The sequence below is a fragment of the Lissotriton helveticus genome, chromosome 9 (assembly GCF_964261635.1).
Source record: "Lissotriton helveticus chromosome 9, aLisHel1.1, whole genome shotgun sequence".
In the NCBI taxonomy this organism is placed as follows: domain Eukaryota; kingdom Metazoa; phylum Chordata; class Amphibia; order Caudata; family Salamandridae; genus Lissotriton; species Lissotriton helveticus.
The window spans coordinates 364786407-364805651 of record NC_136070.1 but is presented as its reverse complement, the minus strand read 5'-3'; the positions used below and the strand labels follow the sequence as shown (position 1 = coordinate 364805651).

The window sequence follows — 19245 nt, the reverse complement described above, 5'->3', positions numbered from 1 at the left end:
AATTTCCCTAGGTGAACCTAGGCTAGATATACTGTTTTGGGACAGGGTACCACCCCCCAAATGTTGCAAAGTGTCAGAATCCCCAATTTGGATTGGTCCTAAGGTAGGATTTGGTTAACACACCAATCAGAACAGACTATTCTAAGGCCTATTTTTGCATGTTAAGGTGCCGCCTAGCAAGATTTTGGGTTCCCACGAGAAGTCGCAGGGAATACAATGGGAAGATATACAATGTATTCAAAATAGGGTACAAGTTAGGCTTTCTCGCTGGGTGAAGGTGCATTTTCCCATGCAGGCTCTGGCATCAACCTTCTTTGGCTTGGTTTCAATGCCACCGCACCATCGATTGATTCTGCGCAGACGGGCCCTCCAAGATGGACTCCCCAGCCCCATCACCCCTCAGTGCCGAGGATACATGAAAAGTAAGCGAAAACAAATTAATACATGGAAATAAATGAATGTACTTCATGTCATGATGTCGTACTTTAGCTTCATCATTATAAAAATATACTATGTGTTAATTGTAAGTGCAACGAACAATGTCACAAGAGCAGCAGCACAAAGCTTCACCACGTTATCAAAGCACAGCCATCTTATTGCTTATTACGCATGCGCACCCTTTCCCTCCAAAACTATGTCTACGCAAAGTCACGTGAGTGTGACTGACGCATGCGCAGAAGAGGATAGTCAAGCAGCGGCCATTTTAGGGACAAGAATTAATCGTATTAGTAAAACACATAAGCAAGCATCTCTAAGATACCCATGCACATTCAAAATACATAAATTTAGTAAAACAAACAATTGAAGTTACGAGATTATAATAGATTTTCGAGGTTCTTGACTCGAGCAAGTCGCGATGCGAAATCTTGCTCTATCATCATCAGTTAGACTTGTACGCCCTTAAACATGAATCATGTATGTCCTAACAAATTGACAAATGCCCCTGCCTCCTAAAAAAATAGTGGCAAACTGTTACTTCTTTTTGTAGCTAATGTTCTCTGGTGTAGACGATGCATTGAAGATTTCCTTGGATTTCTCTCATTGAACCCCATTCCTTCAGAATGAAAGTGATGATGATCATATAAAGTAGTAGACTACAAATAACACTGTAAGAGAATAGTAGAAGGGAGATGAGAGACGAGGAAAGGGGGCCTGCGATACCACAGAAGCTAAATGCAAAGCCAGATAAACAAACAATGATGAACATGAAAAAGACACAGAAACGAGACAGACAAATGAAGTAAGTGTAAGAGAAAGATAGGATGAGTGAATACCAGAAGGGATGAAAGAAAGGATGGTAGAATGAAAGGCAAGAAAGATTAAAGAAATTCTGAAAGTAAAAAAGAACGAAAGATGAACAGAAAAGTGAAACAGGATGAAAGAAAGACAATATGAAAGGATGATAGGAAGGAAGAAACAATAGATAGAAGAAAGAATTAAAGGATTGAAACTGAAACATAAGGAAGACGGAAGCGGGGTGAGCAAAAAGATGAAGGGTTAAAGATAAAAGAAAAAGTTAAAGGACGAAAGAATGAAAAGGGTCAACATGCAACATCTTAAGAAAGGATGAAATAAGCAGAGGAAATATTTAACAAAGTTGCAAGAAGGAAAGCATGGTGGAAACAGATGGAAGGAAGGATGGAAATGCCTAAAGTAAGACATTCTAAAAGAAGGAAAGAAACCTGGACAGAAGAAAAGGTCAAAATGAAAGGACTGCAGAGAAAGATGAAAAAAGAAAGAGAACGGTAGAAAAAAAAATCAAAGATAGTATACGAAAAAGCAAAGGGAAAGAGGGAAAGAATTAAAGATAATTAAAGAAACTGATATCGAAAAGAAGGACATGAAAAAAAAGAAAAGAGAAAAGAATTGTAGGAAAGAAACGGGGAAAAAGGGTAAGAAATGCAAAGGTGAAAACAAGAAAGAAAAAACAAGTTAGAAAGTGCAACATAGAAAGAAAGATTGAGGTGAAAAGAAGAGCTAAGAATGAAATTAAAAACATACAACAAAAGTGGTATCAAGAACAAATAAAGTAGGAAAAAAGAAAAGAAAGTAGAAAGAAGAAGTTGGGTTGTTATAAAAAGGTCAGAAAAATGAACAAGGAAAATGATAACAGGTAGGTGAAATGGGAGGATTTAAAGAACCGTGGAGATGAAAAGAGGAAACAATGGACAAAATAAAAAACAAGCATTTGCAATGCAATAGGTCTTGCATTTATGAGAGTTTGAGCTATTGGCATTGCAAATGCTATTATTAAAAAAGTACCCCATGCCGCACTTTTACTTTAATGGCGGGCACGTCATTTCGTTAGATCCGGCTCGTCTAAAGAAGAGGGGTCAACCACCATTAAAGTGAAAGCGCTTTACAAGGCGCTTTTACTAAAAAAAGCATCTGTTTGTAACAAATAAATGCTTTTTTTCGTAAGAGCGCCCCATACCGCAGTTTGACTTTAATAGTGGCCACGCCCCTTTCTTTAGATGAGCCGCGTCTCAAGAAAGGGGCGTGGCCGCCGTTAACATGAAAGTGAGGTATGGGCTGCTTGTAAACAAAACAAGCAGATTCCTTTCATTAAAACAGTGCCCCTTCCTAGGCGTCTGTGCAGCGGGGGAGGTAGGTGGGAATGGAGACATTTAAAAGTAATTGTGCAACGCCCATTAGGCGGGCGCCGCACTGAGTTACTAAAGCACAAAGTAGCGGCAAAGAGTTTGTCAAGCTGCACATACCCACACGGCCGCCACTGTAAATAAATGAAAAGTAAATAAATAGAAACAAATAAAAGAAGTGCAGTGAGCTGCAGATAAAACAAGAAATGCAAATGAAAAGTCTGCCAGGAAGCAGACGCCATTACTGAAGCTGACGTCTCGTGAGTGCTATGTACATTATTTAAGTGAATAGTTTTCGGAATTGCTAATGGACGCTCCTGAGTTAGGACACATGTAAAGGGGCCAGTCCTCATGGGAGGTAACAACAGAAGACAGGGAGGTACTAAGGAAGGACTAATAAGCCTATCAACAAATCAGAAGGCAATATTTATGAAGCACAATGACATAAGCCAATGGAAAATATAGGCAGAGAGTTGGTGGAGCTTCAAGTACATACCAGAAGACAGCATTCCTTGCCGAGCAGCGCATGTGCTGCAAAAATAGGGGACATGCAAAAGGGAAAAGAAAGAAACACAGTTAAAGAACAAATACACAATAATAGTGAAAGAAGGCAAAAAGAAAGAATGAAGGTGTTGTAATCAAACATTATTTCGTTTGTTTCTGTAACATTATTAAACGATTTATTTATCCTTAATTTCCTTGTGGTATTTTCCCTGTTACCAGTGGTATGCGCCCTCTCTTCCAACCCCTCCTACTCCTTGGTTCAACCTAATGGGCAGTTTAGAATGCAAGTGAATTTCTCCATGTGGGGATAGCTTGGAGATTAAAATATATAGCCTATGTTCAGTATTACTGTGTGTGTACCAGATCACCTCAGAAAAAAAGATGAAGAAACAGAAAGAATCACGGATGAAGGTAAGAGTAAAGCAAAGTAAGCAGCCGAGGAACAAGGATGAAGTTTGGCATAAGGGTTGCCAGGGAGGTGAAAGGCTGGATCATAAAAAGATGGGAAGGTTCTGGAGGTTAGTTAACCCCTTCGACGCTGATGACGAGCTGGGCTCGTCATGAGGTAGCCTCCTGCTACACTGATGACGAGCCCAGCTCGTCACGTAAAGTGCGCTTTGAAAAATCTCAGCGTACGAGCGGAATTCCGCCCGCACGCATGCGGTTAAAATGCAATAAGCCCTATAAAAAGCTGGCGGATATATAGTAGGAGTGAAGACGTCAGTCATAGTTCGAAGAGGCACTGTTCTCTGCAGACCTTATAAATTAACCCAGTCTCCTGCTGAGTCACTAGCTTGCCCGCTAACAAGATGTTGAGGGTTATGGCAAGACACAAACGTCTTTTAGCTAAGAACTTGGAGCCCTTTTTAAATAACTGATATTAATTTAAAGAAGTGACTTCCAGAATCATTATTGTATCTCACGGCATTTTGAATCCACCATTGGGGAAGAAGAGGAGATGCATGTGATGAGATAAAGAGGTATGTTCTGCCTCAAGCAAGACGAAATCTGGAAGTAAGTCCAATATTCTTGCTGAACACACATGATGACTGTACAACTCTGGGTCAACCAAGAACATTTCTTGCAACACAAGAGTGATAAATCAGCATTGTGCTGCATCTCTTATTTAGAATTACAATATATAGATGTACAAGGGATAGCACAAGTGTTAAATTTGTAACCGGGCCATACTGTTTTCATTTTCAAATGTGTATTCTGTCTTAGAACATGCCCACTAAATTCTGCACACCTTCTTTTATACTGCTCTGTTCTATTCTCAGTATTCTTTGAGCGGGCCAGCCTCATGAAAAGGTATATTGGTGCTTTTCCACAGTTCTGTGGGTTTAGTCTTCCTAATAAGGCCCTCATTATGAGGTTAGTGGGAATCCAATCCAATGATAGGAGAACCAGAATGACCAGTTTCACTGAGTAACAATTACAGGTTGCTATACTACTGCACCATTATAGCAGTTCATCGAAGGTAGTAATAATTGCCACTTAAATGTGGATTTGTACATTTATACTTGTGTATATATTACACCTGTGTTTACCAATTGAAACGTGCCTAGAATAATCCCAAAAGTGAAACGTGTAGGCTTTTCTGCATATCTCGTAATTCACTCCTGTTGAGCCTTTATGAGTTTGCGCATGAGGACTTTGGAATGGACTTGTGCGCTACTTATCCCTACACCGCTATAGTACCCACACAGGGATTCATGCGGCAGTTATTGCTGTGTACCCACTCAAGTTTTCAAACGGCGCTTATCACTGCACTGCTAATTTACCCAAACAAGGACTCATGTGGTACGTATCGCTGTTCCACCAGTGTACTCTCACACGCACTCCCACTTCATCTATCCCTTCACTATCAGTGTACCCTCACACAGGCTTGAGTGCCACTTTTATGGAACCATGTTCTCACATTTCAAACAAATATCTTTTATTTTGCAGCTCCATGAATATAAATCTTCATCGCATCGCATATTTCGGTTGAACAACATTGCGAAATCACTGAAGTTTCTGGAGGAGAGCAATGTAAGTGTTCCTAAGAGTACTCCCTAAAGAGATATGAGATTTGCAATGCACTGTTGTGATTTTAGTACGGCGTGTGAGTACTCCCTAAAGAGCAATGTAAGTGTTCTTAAGAGTAATCCCTGTAGAGATATGGGATTTGCAGAGCACTGTTGTGATTTTAGTATGGTGTGTGAGTACTCCCTAAAGAGATATGGGATTTGCAGAGCACTGTTGTGACTTTAGTATGGTTTGTGATTACAAGTTCACAATACCGGGCCTGAAGTAGCACAACCGGTGAATTTGTACACATACCTCTCAATTAATACCTACATCATTCTGTATATCAGTATCAAGTCGAATATGACCTAATACGTTCATGGTTTTGTCACATTAGAACAATAATTCCAAATTAATCCTTGCTCTTCACAAATGTCTAGTGCATGAGCACGCTGGTTGTTGGAAGGAGACATATGATGATTCCATTTGAACTCTGGTTTCACTTTATATTTATGTTACTTTCATATATCTAGATATCTGTGTACCAATTTATTCATTTACTCTACATCGTACTACACATGTGTTCACATTTATTGCAAGTCACCCATAGGATTCGCCAAAATAATCTTTAACAGCATTAGAAGCACTCATCAGATAAGAATCCTGCTCGATTTCAGCTGGTTTTGTCTAGTGCATGTTATCTTTGAAATATCTCGTCGAGATGATGTTATGATTCTTTGAAAAATAAAATGCTTAGCTCCAAAATAGCATTAATGGGACCCTCACTTCTGTCTCCATAGCCTCTGTCTCATTATAAGTTTGTCTTATATTTATTTTTCTTTATAATATTGTATTTTTATAATCCTGGGTTCTGAATGGCGTTATTGTACTAATTTTAAATAATTGCCAAAGCTTTTTAACATGTGAACCACTCATTGCAGATGGGAAAGGGAGATTATAGCCACGAAAGAGTTTTAAGGCCTGGTTTGGAGTTTTGTGTTTGGTTTATTCCGTCACATACGTGATGGATATCCCAGCCCAACATATGACAAGTGTGTTATATCCTATGGCACTTGTAATAAGGTACACTGACAATTCATCAGACTTGTGACGGAGTACCTGCCCACCAAACTCACAATGAGGTCCAAAGTTTTGAAGGGAAGGTTTTTAACTTACAAATACATGCAACAGTGACGAAAACTACGAAATGAAAGTTACCTTGTCTTGACAATACTATAAAGAAACATTTGAGACTTCCAGCTAGCTACCAGTCTGTGCGAGTAACTAAATATATTACACGTGTGAAGTTTGTTTAGTACTAAGATCCATCCATACTGAGGATTTATTCACGGATATATACACATGAGTACACCCAGGTGTGCAAAGAGTATAAATGCTATATTTCCTGTTTTCAAGGCCACAACATGCAAGTGCACTGCATAATGTGAATTTAAAAGACACCATGCGTTATCTAGTGCTCCAATTAAACTATACAACTTGAGTATTATCAAGAATGTTTAGAACCCAAGATTAAATTGTTTTTTGTAAGACCTATTGTAGAGGAAGCTCCACTATTCCTAATTTTCTCCTTTCTGCTTCTCTAAGGCATGGACTCAATCCACCAAAATTCCAGGGATGGGGGAAGTGATATCACATGCCCTTTGACCTGCACTTTGATTCATATGCTTACACATACAGCCACATTCAGACATATACACACACTCTTATTCACATAAACCCGCTCTCACTCGCAAGAATGCACAGAACATACATTTAAAATATTTTTTGTCACTTACCTCAGCTGCCGGGTAAGGTCATATTCCAGCTAATGGTACTTCATGTTTTACGCTAATAGTGAGTAATCTAAGATTATTCACTTTTAGTGTAATGAAAAATGACTGAAAAGTAGGGAGTGAAGCCCAAACTGACATCTAAATAGACGAGATGCTGCTGTATTCCAGACACTGATTTGACACCTCTGAGGCAAGGGGTTGCAAATGGAGTGGCTGGGGTTGCAAGAAGCGGGCCCTGGGTCACAGTTGCGACTCCCGGTGACTGGAGAGGGGCGGGGGGTTAGAACTCAGAGTTTCATTCTGCGGAATTCCATAAAAACTCAGGGAGATTCCACTGAGTTTCGTGAGCAAGCGGAAACAGCACGTCACGCTGATTTTTAGCGCTGGGAGCCTGTTCTGCGATGCAAAATCAGCACGAACTCTTGATTTCTTTTAGGGCCATTCTTCCTTCTTTTTCTTACAAGGGGCATAAAGAAGGTCACCTACTCTAGGAGAATGACAGAACATAGTTGCTTATTGTGAACGGTCATTCCGACATATCTCACTGTGCCCTAGCCGGTAACAACAATTCTTTATTACGGTTTAAACACAAGGTACTTCTCAATTTACTGTGTTTCACCAAACTTTCCAGAAAATTGATCTTAGCCAAAAGAGATTCTTTGGAAAGTCATGTTTAACTGGTGGCTGACTGTACCCTGCATATAATTGCATTTTTTATGAAGATGATGCTACCATATCCTTAGTTTTGTTTAATTGTCTTGCATGCATCTTAGAATATATTATTTTCCTGATTTCTGAACCTTTCCTTAAATCGCTACACTTATTTCCTTCATTATTCTCAGATTTGAGCAGTGTTTTACATTTCATGTTGTCGTTGTCTGAAATATATTTGGGCCATTAGATACATATATTGCAAAAATATGATAATAAAGTGAAAACATAGACACTGTGATTGGTTTGACTCAGTGAATTCTATCATATACAAGTTATTTCTAGTACTTCATTTGTAAGTCAAAATGAAAGTATTGTAGATTATGAAGTCCGATTTAATTACAGTGATGCGAATTTCAGTGTTCTATGAGGTGATTAGGCCTATTTACTTGTGTCTTGGATTAGTGTGATGGTTTGTGAGCCCCAACACCCTCAGAATGGATATACTCACTGGATGGCCCCTTTAAATCCAGTCGTTGACACAGTTGAACCTTGTGGTGTATCTGTGGTTGGCTGTTATGGCATCTTGTAAAATGACTGTGTATTTGAAAAGAAAGAAGATAACATCAGGGCCCCAGTGTGACTGAGAACGTTCGTTCTTGTAATGCAGAACCATAGGTTCCTAAAGCCAAAAGCAATCGCAAATGAGAGATTTTACTTTTAGAAAAATATTTGTATTGTACAGGTACACAATTTATTTATATCCTGTTGCTAACATCTATCATTCTCTTTTAGTACTGAGGAGTGTTGAAAGTTGGCCGAGTGCCTTAACTTTTATGTCTACAAGGATGGGCACTCATTACCCACCAGGCGTGGTCTGTTTCTAATTGACAATTTTAAAAGGATGGGTGTGTCTGAGAGATGTATCAGATATAGTCTTCAGTCTTACATGTGTCAATTGAAAGAATAAAGCACTGCCCTGCTACTCCCTTCACTAAAATAGAAACAACATTCACCTTACCTAACCAGGGCACATTGTTTATTTGAAAAGGACCGCATGAAGGACATACCAGCCAACAAATCTATATGCAGTTTGTATACTGTTTGACGGCACAATATTTACATTTGTTATCAAAACAACATTTAGAGACGTGCCTTAGTGTTTGATTCCATATCAAACAGAAACATTAATTGATGCACCCCATTGGTCGTCATGGCCCCTTGAAGATCTGTTTTATCTATCCTACCAGTCATTTCACCTGTACTTACTGGTGGAAATGTGGATTAATGGATAGATGGAAGGAAGTGTAGGAGAAGGAATGGATAGGTAGGTGGATGGATATACGGGTGAACAAAATTATTTGACAAAGGGCTGGATTTACTCATTTTACCCACTCAGTGTTATTGGCTTAAGCCTGCAGTAAAACCCATGGTTACTTTCAGCAGAGTCTCTTTAGCACGTCACAGATGGGGGAGGTAGTGACGCATGGCATGGCTTCTATTTTACCAGCCGTGGACAGTCTCTCTGATGGCTGGTGCAGGTGCTTTCATCTGGCTGCATCAGCCATCAAACAGTGTCACTAGCTGCCTCAAACTATTGCTGGACTCCAAGTAGGTCAACATTTGTGTAGTTATACCAGCAGTCAATAATGGATTATAATTAACTCTTCATATAATAAAATTGGCCAGAAAACAAGGAAGTTGTTGCCCCGTAGCCAATAAGGGGGGTAGTCGCCACAGTAGCACCCATTAACCCTCCCCAATCCAATTTTCTTCATCTGCTTGCAAGTACTAGGCCATTGTTAAACAGGTTTAGTAGGGAAGTTACCATGTAATCCAATCAGCTTTCCAACCCTTCCCTTGCTAACAACCTGGCATGCACGCCACTTCCATGGATCTCCCTCGACATCTATGTGTATATTCTGAGTGTTGTAGGCCGAAGTTTTACCTCAGTCAATTACAGCACCATATGTTCCTATCTGACAGAGTCAGGTAAGTCCCAGGGTTTTCCTCTCTTCTGTTTATGGTACCCACCTACTAAATCTCACCATCTGCAGACAAGGTGATGATTCACAAATCTACCACTCCTGCAGATCTCAGGAATACAAAACTGCATATCCTCAATCACCTTTGCATAACCACAGTTCTTTAATTTAAAGTTCAGTAAGGTAATCAATGGTCTGTAGACCAGCTTTAAAAGAACAGTCTTGTGGTTCTTCTCAAAGATGCAAAGGTTTGGCATGGCTCTCAGGTGATTCCCGGGAACTAGATGCTATCGACAATCCCTCTGTGTTGGTTCTGACTCAGTTTGTCTCAGCAGATTGTCGTGCTATGGATGGGAATCACTCGGAAGTAGACATGAGACAAACACTCTGTGCTTTTGTTATGATTCTCTCCTGAGCCCTAATTTCCTATTGAAGGGATAACTGTGATGTTGCTGGTGCACACGTAAAATTGGAAAATAAGTTATTATATTATTTAAGCCACAAGCTCAATGAATAGGTTAAAGAAGCAGTTATATGGAAGTTACCACAAGTGATGAGATTTGAAGATGTTACAAAGGATTCGGTTTTCATCTGCAGGCTGCAGTTGGTGTTGAAACATCACATCTAATGCCATAGCCATACCCAAAACCACATCCTATTTTTGCAAGTGGTCGAAAAGGATCTCCTACTATGTCTTCAAGCTGAACATGGTATTTATTGTGTGACACGTTTGGCACAGAATGGGTGTATACATGCACATTTGGCTTATTGATTTAAAAAATGACATGATATTGTGTCTTGATGTATTCATCCTCAATTTGAGTTCAGTTTAAGATATATTGGGTCAGAATAAAATTAAATACCCATGCAAGAACTACGCAAGTACCAATCAGTTACTCTTTTATTGGAGGAAATCTTACCACCTGGCTACAGTTTTCTTCAGAATAGGACGCGACTCTCAAGAGTCATTTATCTTTCTTCTTTGATGTGATATTTGGTGTGATACATTGCTTTTCACCTTCTTATCAATGCTGCTCGTGTCTGTGGGCATTTGTACCTTGAAGAGGAACTACAACCAAGTGTTTGTGGAACTAGTGTTTTTCATTCTCTCTGGACATTGCTCATTTCTTCTTGCGTTTGGCTTTGTGACAGGTTTAGTTGTCTTGCCAGCCTCATGTTTTTCCATAGAGGGACTTTTGTTGAGCTCTCTTAATCTATTTGTCTGTTCAAGAGTCATTCACATTCTGCTTCCACCCACTATAGCCTACAGCGTGCAGCAATGAGTCAACACACTTAAGCCATTGTCTCTCGTATGTGCCAGGGCTGGTAGACCAACCTTTGCTTTAATTTCTGCTTTCAGGGTTTTTTATTTATTTTTGGAAATGAGACCTTTCTTTACTTACTCCTTTTTTTGCAAACATGTCAATGTCACTTTTGGATGGCAGCGTTTTTACTTTTTACTAAGTGTGCATTTTTAATATCTTTTGCATTTTGCAAAAGAAATGAAGCAATATGCCTGTGTAGGCAAAGACCTATTGACTTAGTTGACTCATTCTTTTTGCAATAGCAATTATTAAAGTAGCTGTGGCAAAGTTAGTAGGTCTGGCTTTGACCACCAGTTTTTCAACTTTTAATGCTTGTTTAGTCATGTTTGTGTAAAACTAAGGAACTTTTAGCCAATGTAAAAAAAAAAAAAAGCATTGGCTAAAGGCAAAAATACTTTTATAGTCTTACAAAACATACTTTATCATAACTGTCTCTAGTAGTGAGGAAATCTACTTTGTGTGGATGTGATCTGTGTGATATTTCAGAATACTGACACTCACAGTGAAGTTAGGCAATGGCCGAATTGAGTGGGTCCATGGCCTCATGTTGTAAATATATATATATATATATATCCTATGGGCAATAGCAAGCAGGTAGTTATAGTTAGGAGCAACTTTTCCCATAGACAAAGCGTTTTTTGTTTTGCCAATAACTTTGGTGCTGTTTGACACTGTGTCAGGAAGAACACACCTTGGACCGTGAGTTAACAGATACTGTGTGTGCCTCACTGAGTCAACCCTCTTCTTTATTTGCAGCATATTCAGTAGAGAGTGGAGAACAATGCTTGAGCCCATTGACATCTGACATTTAGATGACATGGCTCCTTTAACTGGAGAAACCCCCGGGATTGCACAACCTCCAATGAAGACATCAGCAAGGAGCTTCAGCTAATAGGAGATGTGGACGGCATGATGGAGGAGAACGCAGAAATTGATGAAACGGGACACGCCGAAGTGAAAGGAGACACGTAAGCCGGCGAGAAAACACTGACAGGAGAGGAACCCCCAACCCGAACCGGCTGAAGAAGAGGGAAGAGATATCAGCACTCACAATGACGCCTAGGGACCGGGACTGACCACCAGGATGCCAGGAGGCCAATGACCCCACGAATCCTCTTGCCACGCTCCGCACAGGAATTGGTCCTCACTTACTGAAGGATGCCGGAAGAACCTAAAGAAGAAGAAACAAGAAGAATTGTGATGATTTACCTAGAAGAAAAAGAAATATACGTGGAATTAAATAAAGAAGCAAAATAAGTTTTTATTGAGCCAGACTGTTGTATCCGAAAAACCCACTTACATACATCTTCACAAAACATTCCCAAAAAAGTGCCCTACTTTGCATAGTTCTGCATGGAAAGTTTCGGGGTTAAAAAGACACCCACTTACACACCATACCCTTGCCACTCATGGACCAAAGCCGTGCTCAGCATGGGGTTGGGTGGCTGCGGACAACCCCTGCCACTCATGTCCTTGTATTAACATGTGGTAATTATATATCACTTTATGTTAAAAAAAAGAGAGAAATTCATGTTTTACCCACACAAAACCATAGAAATGTGCCTGTTATAGTTCTACTTATAGTGCTACTTATCTGAAGAAATTACAACTCTGGCCGTTAAGTAACTTTAGGCCACGTGTTCTAGTTGCTTAACATAAGTGTAGGTACAAATTATAACTATAACTGACGAATTTCTATGGTTTTGTGTGGGTAAATTTGAACCTAATTATAACGCCGCTGTAACCTTTGTTTCTTTCAGTGAATTTATATATATATATATATATATATATATATATATATATATATATATATATATATATATCGAGAGAGAGAGAGAGAGCGAGAGAGAAAGAGTTTTTTATAATAAACTTGAAAGGTCTTAAGACCTAGAAATCTTTCAAAATTTGAGAACTATTTGCGACTGATTGTGGAACAAATTATTTCTCAAATGAGGCATTCAAACAGTAACACTATTATAGAGGCCTCACAAGTGCATAATCATCGTTATAATGCTAACTGTTGGCAGACCGATGTGCACTGCGGTTGCTTCTTTCCAAGCATTCCAACTGGGATGCCTCAGTCAGTCTCACCTGTAAGACATAGTCATCGATCAGCAGCCATCATGGAGCCTTTTGCAACTCTAGAAGTTACACAAAGGGAATGTATCCAGTAAGACGACTAGTGGAAGCTGTATGATTTTTAAAAAGACAAGCAGAGAGCATGCTTTGCCACTGCCTCTAAATGTCAAAGCTTGACTACTAGGATTTAATGAAGGTTGACATTTGAAGGCCTTGTGTAAAAATATATTAAAACATATATATATTCTACTTGTGACTAAACGACAGTGAATTGATTGCAAAAATCTTAGACAGGAATACAAAGGGTAAGAAAAGTGAAATGATTGTTCCTGGCAAGACACCTAATTATGGCGTGGTGGCAGCCCCAATACCAGGGGAGCAGAGACTGATCATGCTGTCTACCACCAAGGCCTCATCCTGGAGTGAGCGTTGGTTTAAATTACCCTTAATTACATAAATGTAAGCACAATAAATGTTAGAAGGGTTTCTAAGCACATCTTAATTATTTTTTAACCCTGAACGCACATTATTTTATTCAAACATTACTTGCGACTGGACACCTAGTTGCAAATAACCTTTTTGGTTATCGTTCTACCCTATTTTGCATGTAGAGTACAAGAAATTACAATTCAAGATCATCCTCAAACAGACATTTTCCATAAAATTCTCTGGGGAAGGTGTTATACATTGTTAAATGGTAACATGGCTCACTTTTTTACATCAAGGTAGTTGGCATTCTGGGTCCATGTTGTTTTCTGACACCACTGCTGAATCCCATATTATTTCAATATCAATGTTTGATATCTTTGCTTAGCATTGCTCATTTTCTTCACAGCCATAACACACAAAACGTTCCAAAAGTTCTAATATAACAGTGCACTGCCAAAGAACCGCTTGGAATTACACCATTTGTTGTTCTTTGACTAAGATAAACATATCCAGATAAATGGCATTTACTGTTGAAAGAAAAGTGGGAAAAGGGGCAGTCTGCAGACATTTGAAGGCTGCTTTACCCTGAACTGCATAGCAACATCCTCTTTAATCCGGAAGACTGTACATCCTATGTCTAGATGTTCTAATAAACACGCTTTCCAGCATACAACAGCAGACCTGAAATGTGCTTTGCAAAGTACCACCTGTATGTGTATGAAAGGATAGAGACACCAATTTAGAATTGTGGCTGCCAGAGCATTAGGCCTTGTTAAGTATACTGAACTTGCTTAGAACCCCTGTGTCATTTTCACCAACCTCAAAAAATATCTGATGCCATACCACTGTACAATACACGGGAGCCTGTAATTCTTGTATAATAGCCCATCTCTAAAAGTCGAGTTACAGTTGACTTGAATCATCTCTAATCACCTGTAATAAAGAAATAACATAGCTTCTCAACTGTAATAAGTTATTACACATAGATCTGACGTCACGCTGCCAGAGCCAGCTGCCAGTATTAAAGGCAGGTCATGGAGTATCAGCAATGTAAAGTAGTAAAAAAGGAAGAACATCTGATCAGTAGAAAGGAGATATTTACTGCAACATGTTAATTTCTTTCCATGCTGTAGGCCATTACCATAATGACATTTCTGCATGTTTCTACACATTCCGAGCCACTGCATTTTTTAAATCAATTTACTTTGTTTTTTTATGTGAAGAAACACTTATCGTTTGCCAGCAAATACTATCCTATTTTATGGCCATATCTTTAGAACACATTCTGCTATGTGTCATGAGTATTGTGATATGGCCATATTTTTCTTTAGGTGGCTGTCATATACATTGAGCAGTGGTTCAATGGTTTTGGCCTAAAGTGTTATTGTTTGGCAACGTTGTCAATTTCCAGTTTTAGTTTAAAATATATGGCTATTTCCTGATTGATGGAAGAAAGGTGTATGTGTGTGTGTGTGTGTCTGTGTTTGGATCTCTGTGTGTGTGTCCTAATGTATGGCATATTATGTTCATGTTGGATATTTGGTAAAAGTCGTGTGCAACATATTCCATTGATGTTAGTGTTTGGCATATCGCACTGTTGTTGATAGCCTGGAAAATAACTTTCCCCGGATGTACTTGCTTATGAAAGATGTTCTTTTGTGGGTCATGTGATGGCCAACTTCTGGCTAAGCTTGACTGTGATGTATGTGGTATGTTCGGTCTAGTGTGTTGTCTCGAGATGTTAGAGTCAAGTGATCTGACTCTGAAATTTACACAGTTTTGAAACTCACCCAATTTAATTATTAGTCATGGATCCAAAGTCTCTTTAGTTTGAGAAATTCCTGTACAGTTTAATTCAATGAAGACTGGACAATTCTGCTGATTAGGCATTATTAGGGCATTACCTAAATTGTTTATTGGTCTATTGAAAGACAATCTGGTGCAAAAGAAAATAGTTGTGAACCTCCCAGCGGCCCTCGAAAACTCACTTTTGGACCTATAAGCAAAATGCAGAGGTATGGATTACCCAAGGGGGAGTTAAGAAGCCAAATTAATTTCCGCTTTAACCAAAGATGCAGGTTTGATACCTTAATAGAGGTTTAGGACTCTGCCACATCATCAAATATCCATAAAACAGCTGATTCTACAAGCGTTTTCGCCGTTGACTGTACTGTCATGGCTGCGTATGGCGTTGTACACTGTGCGTGTGTATGGGTCGGGTAGGGCACTGCCTTGTGAAAGACTCGGAACCACCAAAGCTAGTCAGCCAGTCAAACATTCTTTATTCGGTATATTACTACCATAGAAGAATACATGTGAAAACTTTATGCAATGTATCTTCTTATATTATAGCATTTATATAAAAATGTTTAAAACACATAATAAATGTACTTGCAAGGCATCTATAATTCATTCATGAGATTATGGTATGCTAGCTTTAAGAACTATTTCATATTTTAATTGCAGCCTGAATAAAAGATACAATCGACAGAGCAATGAGTGGTGAAGGAAGCGACTGTAAAAAACTTAAGGCAGGGCAGCACTGTCGGAGACTTGCTACACAGAGTATAGGCAGTAGATCTTTTTTCCTTGGATTTGAATAGAGTGTACAAAACAATAGAAAGAGGAGAGTGCTTTGATTTCTGCTATTATCTCAGGGGCATTTCATACAGTCCATGTACCTATGACCACCCAATGAACAAGATACCAAATGATGAGCCAGACTGAGCCTAAAATGAGTCAGATGGAGCCTTTCTAGGGTGCTCCTCACATACTGTTGATAAGGTTTGAGATAATGGCATGTGATATCACTGTTGGCTTATCGGACTCACTCCACCGTTGAAGGGTTGCATTTACTCCTCAAACAGACTCTTTATGTTGTCTGTTCAGGACTTGTTCACAAGTCTGGTCTTTCAAATAATTCCTTAGCCACTATATTATGAAAAGAGTTTTAAAAAAAAACATAGCCATGGAATCTACCCACCTCTATCTTTTGACAAGAAATCCTTCAAAATGGTTCTAGTTAGACCAGCCTATGTTTTCACCCAGGTAGAAATACTCACACCCATAACAATAGGCGTTTAAAGTATTGCCTTTCTGTCCCTTATACCGGAAGAGACCATCTCTGCGGGATGTTCTGAGGTTACATTCGCGGTATGGCCTGCTGTGCATTTCACTGCTTGCCCAAGGTGCTACCTTCATTCACCCTTGAACAAGGCAGCTTCAACAAATATTGGTCTCAATGTGTCTCTCTGTTGAGCATCATGTGTACTAGTGTGTTGCAGAGTGAGACCTGTATTCTTTAAATGAGAAATCTTTTTTTTGGAGACAAAGTATCGTTTCTGAGCATCACTGGCGGAAAGGTTTATTAATCTTACTTGTATCTGCTACTCACATGTTCAAGTGAAAAAGTGCATGAATTGTTTTATCCGTGTTGGCAAGTCCTGCACAGTTCTAGACTAGTCAGACCAAGTTACCGGTGGAACATGAAAACACGTGTTGTCGTACTATAACCACCTAATGAGCATGAACATTAATTCACCATGTAAGGGATACAGGAAGGGACATTACACATACCATAACCCCAGTGATGTCACTAAGTTGACCCCTTGTTAACAGTCTTCTATTTGGAATTAAGACACTCCTGACTGGGGCTGACAATAGCAGTACCAGCGGTAGCAAAGAGCATTGCCGCAGTACCATCTCATACCTGTGTTGCCCCTAATTACTCTCTCTTCCGCTGAGGTGAGCGGCTGGCCACTTAGTCCTTTCCCTTTCAGACTTTGACCCGCCATATTGTCCACTCAGGTTATGCATCTCGCATATACGGTGGTGCATTCAGACATGCCCAAGAGCACACAGTGTAATTGCACCGACCCATAACATTCTGCCTCCAATAAGCACATTTTTGGTGCCTGTGAGAACCGTCAAATCCAATATTTCACTTGACATCTGCATGGCAGTCCGAACATAAAGTACAAAGTGAAATGAATGTAGTGGAAGTGCCGGAGTTCGCCTCTCCCGGAAAGTGATTTCAGAATAGATAGTGTTTAACAGCAGTCACTGCGCGGAGCGGCGGCTGCAGTTAATATCTCACCCTCATCACTAAGCAAGTCTCTGCCCCTATTCAAGCACGGTGATAAATAAGCAAAGCTGAGCGCCATTGCAACGGGCGGGAGATCTCTTTTTGTCTGTTAGTCTGCATATGTAACAGGTCCCTGGGCCCAGCCAGAGCCCCTCCACACCTGGGACAGGTGGTACATGAGACACAGAGAGGTAGGGGCTCTTTAACGAAAACCTTCCCTAACCAGCCTCATCACTCATATCAGGATTTATCTTCTTTGAGGAAAATTACAATATATTAACAAACATATATCATAGGACCGTAAGTCATTCCGTTGCACGTGGAACTTGCGGAATTTCACAGAGTTTTTAAATAACTCAGCGGAATTCTGCAGAGTAGAACTCCACGATTTCTGCCCTAGTCTCTAGTCAATGCAGCACAACTTTTTCCAAGATTTTAACCATGGAATCCTGCAGGGAAATTGGTCTGTATCAAGCTGGTTGTGGTTTGGATCCCATTTTGTAAATGGGTACCATAATCGCCTTAGACTATGAGCTAAGCAATCTATGTATAATTGTCACATAAAAATATTTGTCAATAGGGGCACCCACAGCAGAATATTTCCCTTGGTCAATCTAATTTTCCGATGGTATTTAATTTTCCACCCTTGGTTAAGTTTCTTCTGCAAAATACAGTGTTAGGACCTTCCAACTCTCTACCCTGGCCCCTAGTCTCACTCACCCTTACAAGAGCCTCTCAAGCTTCAATTCTAATATTCTGACATCTTGCTACCTAAGTACCTACCTAAGTAAATTTATACAATTTCCTGCTAACTGAGAATTGCATCTCTTTTTAAGGCCACTAGGAGGCTATGTTGTGCATGTAAGCAAGAGTGGTCAAACTACTTATGTCAATTTCCTGACCCTGCTGGGAGATAATGGGGCAGCCCTGACCAGACCACCAACAGTTTCAAATGAGCTTTACAGTTTCTTGGGTTTGGCCACTTCTACAAGCATTCAATTCCCGGACCACCTAAAAGGTTATTAAACACCACTAAGACACTAGCCTGACCAAAGTTTGCCAATTTCCTTATCACACCTTTCCACTTAAAGAATTCAAGGTCTTCTCCAGTTTATTGGCAGGTGTATGTCTTTCTCCCAACTCAAAAACAGCAGTTAATAGATTATAGTTGCTAATACAATTAGATAACACCTTCTAAGATGAACATGCAACCTAAGTTCAAATGATAACACAATATGATCTATAACACTGTTAGTCATGTCATCCTTAGGGGGGGTTTTGCTGTATCTTTTTGTTGACCTTGGGCTCTGAGCATTTTACCACTGCTATCCAGTGGTAAAATGCATAAGCTTCTCCCATACACATGGTGACATTGGTGAATACATGATAGGCATATTTAGTATACGTATAAGTCACTTGTAAAGGGCTATACCTTATACCCCGGGCTTGTAACCTAAATTTTACTAGTGGGCCCGCAGCACTGGTTGTGCCACCCATACAAGTAACCTTTGAAACCTGTCTCAGGTCTTCCATTGCAAGGAGGTTGTGTGTAGTTTACTTCCACTGTGACTTGGTATTTAAAACGACTTGCCAAGCCTTAAACTCCCCTTTTAGTACACATACGTCACACCTAAGGTTGACCCTAGGCAGTCGTATGGGCAGGGTGCAATGCAACTAAAAGGTAGGACATGTACTTTTAATTTTTACATGTCCTGGTAGTGACACAAAGCTCAATGTGTTTTTCACTACTCTGAGGCCTGCTCCTCTCTTTGGCTAGCATTGAAA

General features: G+C 39.7%; 1 protein-coding gene across 2 annotated transcripts in view; it reads left to right on the top strand.

The window, feature by feature from the left end:
* Positions 1–19245, top strand: part of CLMN (calmin) — a 558733-nt gene that overhangs the window by 367003 nt on the left and 172485 nt on the right. For both annotated transcript variants that reach the window (XM_078660111.1, XM_078660112.1), the window contains exon 4: positions 5055–5138. In XM_078660111.1, coding sequence (XP_078516237.1) covers positions 5055–5138 — 84 coding nt within the window. The remainder of the gene's footprint in view (positions 1–5054; positions 5139–19245) is intronic.